This window comes from Oncorhynchus keta, chromosome 19 (assembly GCF_023373465.1).
Source record: "Oncorhynchus keta strain PuntledgeMale-10-30-2019 chromosome 19, Oket_V2, whole genome shotgun sequence".
NCBI lineage: Eukaryota > Metazoa > Chordata > Actinopteri > Salmoniformes > Salmonidae > Oncorhynchus > Oncorhynchus keta.
In genome coordinates this window covers 28,131,332-28,140,215 of record NC_068439.1, presented here as the reverse complement: position 1 = coordinate 28,140,215, position 8,884 = coordinate 28,131,332, and the positions used below count along the sequence as shown (strand labels likewise).

The 8,884-nt window shown below is 40.6% G+C and overlaps 1 protein-coding gene across 3 annotated transcripts; it reads right to left on the bottom strand.

The window, feature by feature from the left end:
• Nucleotides 1-478: 478 nt before the first annotated feature.
• LOC118398039 (nuclear inhibitor of protein phosphatase 1-like) lies at nt 479-8,599 on the bottom strand. 3 transcript variants are annotated; one of them, XM_035793005.2, is made up of 7 exons: nt 6,286-8,599; nt 4,979-5,039; nt 4,414-4,567; nt 3,936-4,156; nt 3,660-3,804; nt 3,447-3,511; nt 479-2,336 (listed from the first exon to the last, which is right to left on the bottom strand). In XM_035793005.2, the coding sequence occupies exons 1-7, from the start codon at nt 6,297-6,299 to the stop codon at nt 1,965-1,967; spliced, it is 1,032 nt and encodes a 343-aa protein (XP_035648898.1). In that variant the 5' UTR covers nt 6,300-8,599; the 3' UTR covers nt 479-1,964. The 3 variants fall into 3 exon arrangements, with proteins under 3 accessions (XP_035648898.1, XP_035648900.1, XP_035648897.1); XM_035793007.2 differs by lacking the exon at nt 6,286-8,599 and adding an exon at nt 5,316-6,278; XM_035793004.2 differs by lacking the exon at nt 6,286-8,599 and adding an exon at nt 5,574-6,278.
• Between the last annotated feature and the right edge of the window lie 285 nt (nt 8,600-8,884).

Genomic DNA, 8,884 nt, shown 5'->3' with positions numbered 1-8,884 from the left:
ATAATACCAGCCAAAAGGCAAAAACCTGATAGCTTTGCTACTGACCCTCAAAACTGGAAACAAAGGCACAGGATGTGGGTCTTTGATTGGCCTTCAACACTGTCCTTTTAAAATCAACAATGACCAGTTCAATTCACAATATGAATCTTTGACTGACTATATTATGAATCCAATGTCTGCTACCATCTATTCATTGGTACAGAACACTAACAATAATATATAATAATATATTTCCTAAATGGATGCTTCTACCTAATAATGGTTTCATTTTCCTTCCTAGATGGAGAACATTTGTGAAACAACTGGCATGAGATGATAGTAATCCATTGAGGTAGGAAGACATCGGGTTGTTTCTAGAGTCAACAAAAGAGAGCAGATCACAGTACACATGTTGCCCTCTGGTGGAAAAGATATCAACAATTATAAGAACACAACATTCAAAATGAGCGACATGTTGTCAGAATCTAGTAGAATCCAACACTGCATTGACCATGGAAATACAAGTAATAAAAATGAGCCACATTGTAGATAGAATTCGACACTGTCGACAGCTTGAGCATCAAATGGATATTGTGAAGGATAAACACCCTTCATCGTGTATGAAGTAGCAGTGACCTATGGGAGTACAACAATTTAATTGATTTATTCTTACTCCTATAAAACTACAGATTGGTTGTGAGGACAGATTGCTTTTCAAATGGTTTTTGCTTTATAACAAACCCACAAGTAATAATCAGAAACAAAAAGAGAAACATGAGTAAAACTCATCACCTTGGGAGAGCAACTGACACATTTGACGTGTTCCCAGAACAGACAATCACATTCAGTTAGCTGAAAAATCCATTAATTAGCTTAAAAATCTCTTAATTAGCCATCCCAGGAGCTTTCTCAGTAGATGGCGTCGTGTAAAGTAAAAAGGTAAAACTGGGGACATGAAAGCAACACAGCAGAGACCCAGTGGGAGATTTCTCTAGGGACTAAACGAATCCTTTCCCACCATCAATCATCTCATCTCACACAGCAGAGAGAGGAGTGTGGATTATTACTGTTTATTATACAAATATCAAACAAAGATATGAATTGTAATTACCATCATGTCACTGTTTAAACATTTTTTAAATGTATTCTTCTTAACTGAATTTCATACATATCTGCCAATAATGGGTTCCATTTCAACCAACTGCCGAATAATTGTATAAAAATAGCAAAAACATAACGACTGTCTGACACAAAAACTGTTTTGTTTCTTCCTAATTTCTTTAAAGACAATTTTGACCCTCGGTTCATAGCCTTGTCTGAGTGGATTACTAAAATGTCTATCGGACTTTGTCTGGTTAACGTTACCCTGTCTTGACAGTAACATGGTTTTCAGTGAAACCAACGGCACTTAAAATATCCACAAATTCAGAGTGAATAGCAAATGTATAAGATTGTTTTTGTAACAGAGCGGTGTTTCATTTAGTTTAGAATAAATAAACCTGTAAAACAAATGGTTCATATGCACCAATCTGTTACAGTAAGTCGTATGATAAGCTTCAAGAAGCCTGCGGATGTGTATAGGTTAAATTAGTTTAAATAGCATTTTAATCTGAGCTCAGACAGACACTACTTTGTCAGTACAAGTGAGATGAGCAATAAAAAACAAAACATGTTATAATATACATTTGAAGCAGACAGACCAACAAAAAACCATCCAAACCATAATAATATATTATTTTTTAGAAACGTCTCCCTATATCAGGGTTGCTTATATATATATCCCTTTGTCACAGCTTGTACAGTACAGGAAGTTTTGATTGATTGGTTGTTCAGAGATGTAACCACTCTCCCAATTAATACTAATCCCTCCCATTACATTGTCCAGGGAGGTGCTATGTGCAAATTTGAAATGGCACACTATTCCTTATATAGTGCATTAACTTTGTAGTGCACTAAGGGAAATAGGGTGCCATTTTGAATACGACCTATATCAGAAGAGAAGGCGTGGGCTTCTTCCCTGGCCACGCCTCCTTGGCGTATTTCTTCTTGCGTGGTTCGTTGAGCACCTCGGCCGTGTATGGTCCAGGGGCAGGGTTAGCAGCAGGGTTGAGGGTGACGGAGGTCTGTGCTGAGGCTGAGGTGGGGGAGAGGTCCACCTCTGGAGCAGGGTTAGGGAAGACCAGTGGCAGGCCCCCCAGGATAGTAGCTCCAGCCTGGGCCGCGGCGGGGAGGGAGCCGGCCTCTCCACTGGTGGGTGGGAGGTCTCCATAGAGCCCTCCACTGAAGGGGAAGTTCTGCATGCGTCTGGCCACAGAGTCCTCCAGACCTAGTGAAGCGTGACCCTCCATCTTCCTCTTCTGATTGGGTAGCAGGGTTTAGGTGGAAATGAGAAGATTGAAGATGGCAATACAGTAGAGTCAATTATAAAGCACTGTGAAGTACTCTGACAAATGTCTTCAAAGGGATTTATAAATGAAATGGGATTGATATGATCAATCTCAATTTGTCAACATAAAACCACTTTTTGCATAGATTTATTGATTGCGATCGGTCAACACCAAGGTTATTATAGTTGTTTTTGTTTCTATTCTTTTTGTTATTTGAAATTCAATTTACTTTCAGTTCATTTTCAGACCTGATTTGCTCATTTGTTTTTTGTTTTAGTAATAAAACGTTACAAATATTTCTATTTTGTTTTTATATTATTTAGACTCGGTTTTAGTGTTAGGAACAGAAATCATGCATTTGTGTTGTATAGTAATAAACAAGGTGATGGTAAGGTCATAGATAGGGTTAGGTTTAAATTATTAATTCAAACTCATTTAGACTTGGATTTAAAAGGAATAGTGCCGAGAATGGTGCAAAAAACATGGTGGAAAGAAACTCTCTGTTTTTACACCAATCCAATGCTTTTTCACTTGAGTTGTACATGTAAGAAGAATATAAGGTATTTTCATAGATGACGGTTTTACTATTTAGAAATGAAAGCACATTATGTACCTAGTCCCCCATTTGAAGGTGTCATAAGTAATTGGCCAAATTCACTTAGATGTGTATTTAGAGTAGTCCCCAAATTTGGGGGGGTTGTGTTTCAGATTAAGTTGTGCCCAATATAAATGAATGGTAAATAATGTATTGCCATTTTGGAGTCACTTATATTGTAAATAAGAATAGAATGTTTCTGAAAACCTCTACATTAATGTCGATGCTAATGATCACGGATCATGAATCGTGAATAAGGAAGAGAAAGAAAGTTACATAAAGGTATAAATAAATAAAAAGCTAGATACATTTACACACCAGCTACAGTAGCTTGAAAATCCCATTTAAATGTTTGCCCAAAGTAAGAAAAAGGAAACAAAAAAAGCATAAAGTAAAAGATGGACTTAAAGAAGTAAAACAACTTTTGCAATTTTTCCAAGAATCATCCCCGGCATAAAGCAAGAGATGGACTTGAAGAGGTTTACCTTGATAGGGACAACAGCAGTCTGTACCATGTTCCTGAAGCGCCCTACCGACGGGTCCACGTCCTCTGTAACAACAAGAAAACACACAGGATTACATTATTCATTGTGCGTGCGCATCTACATTCGTTCACGGTTATGTGTTCTTGCATGTCTGTGTGCAGGCGTGTGTATATGTGCACATGAGTGTCATCAACCCTAACTACAGTAACACACCTGGGTTGATGACCTCCTCCTCCTCGCTGAAGGAGACCCTGCTGCTCCTCCTCTTCCTCTTGGGCCTCACGATGTCCAGGTTTCCATCCTCAATGGTCAGGGTGGAGATACGCTTGTTGTGGGCCGTGTTGAACTCTGTCAGGTTCTAGACCAGGGAAAACAAGAGGATAGCTGTGGTCAGGGTCATCAAACAGATCGAGAAACAAGAAAATTATACTACATGAGTTGCTTGCACAAAACATGCTACTCTCTCACAAGAACACGACACACCCTTACCTCCAGCTCGGTCTCCTCCTCAGGTAGACCCAGTAGTCCTTTGAGCTCCTCATCCTCCCCTGCCTTCACCTCTCCCCCAGGTATGGTGCTGATCTGGGGCTGGGGCTTCTCTCTCAGGGTGTAGACCCGTGTGGACGCCCCGAACGACATAGTGGAGTCGATGGGCACCTGCTGGGGCTTGTGGGGCTCCAGACGGATATGACCGAGAAATGTACCATGAGCTGAGGGGACAGTGTAACATGGATTGTCCTTTTTCAAAATTTCACTTCATGCTGAAAGTTGAAGTTGACATACTGTATATTGTATTTGGCATCTACAATGATGTGGCATGACCCAAATCGTTTTGTACCAGGGACCAGCAAGCTATGGTTCTCTTTCTGGAACGAATATCTACACTGAAACAAACACTTGACAACTAACTTAATAGTGTCAGACGACCAAGGAACACTGCAGGATATTAAGGAGTATAGATACTCACTGCTGTTGAGGTCGATCAGGAAAACCCTCTTGAGGTGTCTGTGGTAGACCAGGGCTGAGTGGAAACGCGAACACGACTGGTGGTCTATGGTGAAGTCACACACGTCTGGATTCCGCCCAAACAGATAATATTTCTTTTCGTCAATGATTAGCTTCTACAAAATGAAAAAAGGCAGGATGAAATGTGAAGAGAGTTGCCTATCTAAGGTCATGGACTGGTATTGCAATTGTTCTGTATATATACACACAAAATATGTTTTGTCGTCACATACACCAGATAGGTGCAGTGAAATGTGTAGTTTTACAGGGTCAGCCATAGTAGTATAGTGCCCCAGGAGCAAATTAGGGTTAAGTGCCTTGCTCAAGGGCATTTTATGGTTATATTATGTGTAGGTCTTTGAGAGTCTTGGAATCCAAGGGGTCACTTGATACAAGCCACGTATTCTGCACACAGACATTGCTCTTGCTTCTTCTATGTGTGGTTATTTTTGGTCCAGCACCAAAAGCTGTTATTGTCATGAAGGTGGAAGTTGGGGTCAGGGTTAAGACTAGGCTAGTAGACTTACCTCTACTAGCTTGTCTCCCTTCACAACATCTAGATGGAGTCCAGGGGGAGGTTTCCCTGCCCTGACAAAACACACATAAGGCAGACACGCACAGTGAACGTTAATTGCATGCCATAATTATGCCTTTATTCAAGACTGTGGTTTCACTGCCTTGCTGCAAAAGCAGTTTAACAAGACTATGGGTTTGCATGCCATTTCTTCTAATAATTTGTGTAAACTGCTCAAGCAATAATCTTACTGTAATTCTTATCTCGGGAAAGGAATAGGATTGCAAATCCTGCATAACAGTAAGCATTCGGGAACACCAATAATGTTACGCAATAGAGCTTTATCAAACCTTGACGCTGGACTTCATTGACAAGTTAACGTTAGTTAGTAGAATGTTCTTCAACAGCTAGCATATGACTGTGACTGAGCACTTCAAGATCATAGCCAAGTTAGCCAGATAGCTTGCTAGTTTCTAGCAAATACACTACAGCCTATTTCGATACGAAAATCGTGTTTATTTCGCCGACATGGACCTTACAACACTCTACTGCATGCTTTTGATTTTTGACAGTCAAAATTATGCATTAGACATAGTCGCAGGTCTTACCATGACGGGCAGTCAAAAAGAGGTGTGTTAGTGCTTGAGTTTGCTGCCATCTTACACCGTGTACTAGTGAATGCTGGGAAAGTGAGGACTTCAGGTTAGTCTGCAGAAAGCTGGGTATCGTAGTTTATGATGAAATACTTTATTGAAAATTAGCCTACTGTTATTTTGAAGTTTAGATAAAATTGTGGAAGTTTGTCACCATGTTGTTGATTCTTTTACTAATCAAGACAGTAAAAATGATTTATTTTCATTGCATGTGTTCGTTTAGCCAATCAACATTTTACACTGTGCATCAGCTGTCACATACCATTGACGACCTCAAACAAAATAAAACAAGGGCAGTCAACACATTCCCCAAAATCTCCCTATTTGAGTGTAAATAATAAATAAACAAATACATGCTAAAGAACTGGTCCCATCACAAGTATCAGTCATGCATGTTGATAAACCAAAATGTTCTGTTTTATTAAACAAATTCCAATAGCCATTCATGTAAGTGGACCTGAAACAACAGAAGACATTCTCTAGCCCGTAGTGGACCAGAAATGCTTGTCAATGGTGGAGAAAATGTGGCCTTCACTAATTAGTAACTCCAAGGACTGGTTACATGGAGTAAAGGCAAAGGATTAAGCCCAAAACTCCCCATTTCTCTACAATTTAAAAAATGTCCCCCCTACTAAACACATCCAAATAAAGAATGCACATCCGTTACTTGATGACAGTCATGCTGAGGTAATCCTGCTTAATGTGTAGCTCCTGTTGACTGATGCCCCTGGGCTTTTGAGTCTGAGCAGCTCCTGAGCAGATTCAACACCTTTACAGGAGGAGAAATAAAGCCATGTAAGAATGTGTATACACAGGCAGCCCAATTCTGATATTTTTTCCACTAATTGATCTTTTGATAAATCATGTCAGATCTTTTTACGAGCTGATCGGATTGGTCAAAATACCAATTAGTGAAAAGAAATCTCAGAATTGGACAGCTTTAGAATGAAACTGCATACCGAGGCTTTATCCAGAAACAACCCAGACCCCAAGACACTTATATCCTTTTCACACATACTTAGCCTAGCCAAGCTTAGCTGTACTGTGTTGGCCTGGTTACACATTGACGCTAGTTGCTGGAACTATGCTGGTACGGACAATGTGAAAATAAAAAGATCTGAACCAACATAGAACAGTTCAGGTCACCCCTATAGTCAGGCATTAGAAGCTAGAGTCTAGGCCTCTCAAACAACTCTGGACCTAGAAGCCAGTTCCACTGCATGTTTTCATTGTTCCCCTCTAATCAGGGACTTATTTAGACCTGGGACACCAGTTGTGTGCAATTAATTATCAGGTAGAAAAGGAAAAGGAGCAGGCTTCGGACCACGTGGGGTAAGAGTTGAGTACCCCTGGTCTAGGCATCGTTTCTGCTACTGGGCTAAAGAACAGACCTGGCTCTGATTGGTACTCAGCCCGTACGTTGATGCGTCTGTCCCCAGCATTACCACCACTACACAGGTTCCTGTTGTGCTGCATGTGGGCCTGCACTACCTCCAGCATGTGAGGTGACCTCATTCAGGTCCTCAAGGCAACAGCGGTTGAAAGCCAACAATGACCTTTGGCCCTGGCAGGAGATACATAAAGGGGGACAAAATGTGCCATAATCATGCATACAAATACTAGACTTGAAGTACTGAATGGAATACATTTATCTGAATGATGCACAGACTTCCAGAGACTTTGACATAAGTCCCTGGGGGAACAGTATATTACACCCTATTTTTTTAAGTCCTAGTTTTTATTTGAGCCATTTGTGGACGAAGACCTATAACTACTTACCGCAGTGTACACCCATAGCTTTACGTCCAACAGTGGTCCAGTCATGTCATCCAGAGTACAGGATACTGGTTAATTTCATTAAGAAATCAAATACAGACCAGTGTCCAATCAATGCAACACTGCCACAACAGTGTGTGTGACCAGGTATTTCATGGTGAAAGAGGTGGATAAACATGATAAGACCTACTGAGAAAGGGCTCTAGCTTTCTCTACGAACAGGGACCCTCACTCACCTGGTGGAACAGAAACACTCACCTGGTTGACCTTGATGTCTCCAACACTGAAGACTTCCCTGGCTGTGGCAGACAGTAGCTGGGACACTACATCATCTGGAGGGCTGACCTCTGTCACAGCAGGTCATTGGAAAAGCATCACAATTTGGTACACTAAAGCTCATCTACTTTCTAAAGACAGGAATGCTAACTCAATGCATTCCAAGACAACATTGTGTCATTGTGCAGTTATGGGTTATGTGATGGCGTCAGGGTTCAAATAAACACGTTGGTTTTCTGTCCTGACTGGGAGGTGGTGAATCCACCTGGGGACTGGTGGTACCTGTATTCACTTCCCATATCAGAGCCTCTGTTGTATCCTTTGGGAAAACACATTGAACTACACAACACATCTACTGAAAGTAAGCAGGAACAAATGAGTGACTAAAACCTTAAAACAGCTAGTTAAATTAATTTGTGATACCTCTGAGCTGCATTGCAGGTCCCTTAAAACCTCTTAGAGCTCCCCCTCTATACTGCCCCCGTTGGAGAAATAGTAAACTGAAAATATTTTTTCACAAAATTGCTAATATATGCATATAAAAATTATGATTGAATAGAAAACGCTCTAAAGTTTCTAAAACCGTTTAAATTATGTCTGTATGTAAAGCAGAACTCTCAGGGCAGCCTTTCTCCCAAACTCTCTCTTGTGAAGAGAAAAGTTGGGTCAACTTTGACGTCATGGCCCCCACCCTCCCCAGGCAGCTACCGATCCAGCGGCCGATTTGGAGTACGTCTTTTTCCATGATCCAGCATTTGAAGCCGGATTGTCTGTTCGCGCTGATCTTTGTTCTACATGCTAAAAACATAATAAAGCTAGACTTTTCACATTGTTTGACCAGTTTAGTGGACATATAATATGTAAATTGGAAGTTTTGATGCGCAAGAGTGCTGGACCAGAAGTAATTTTGGATGCATTTCAGCCGAAGCTGTTAACATGTGCTAATACAGAGACACAATTTGAAACCAAACGATGTATTTGGGTAAGTATGACTCCTTCTACGTCTTCTGATGGAAGAACAAAGGTAAGGGAATATTTGTGGTAATTTGGTGTTTCTGTGGACTCCAAACGTAGAGACATACTGCTAATATCTGAGCGCTGACTCATAGTATAGCCCAGTGAACGATGTCTGTAACGTTAAAAATAAATGTAATACAGTGGTTGTATTAAGAAGTGTATCTTTGTAAATATTTGTAGAACATGTATATTTAGTC

Excerpts from the sequence above, each read along its gene's own strand:
- LOC118398039 (XM_035793004.2), bottom strand. The coding sequence starts at position 5,623 with ATGGCAGCAAACTCAAGCACTAACACACCTCTTTTTGACTGCCCGTCA. Across the intron at positions 4,568-4,978 it reads AGGGAGACAAGCTAGTAGAG|AAGCTAATCATTGACGAAAA; the intron begins GTAAGTCTACTA and ends TTCATTTTGTAG. Across the intron at positions 4,157-4,413 it reads CCTGATCGACCTCAACAGCA|CTCATGGTACATTTCTCGGT; the intron begins GTGAGTATCTAT and ends CTGTCCCCTCAG.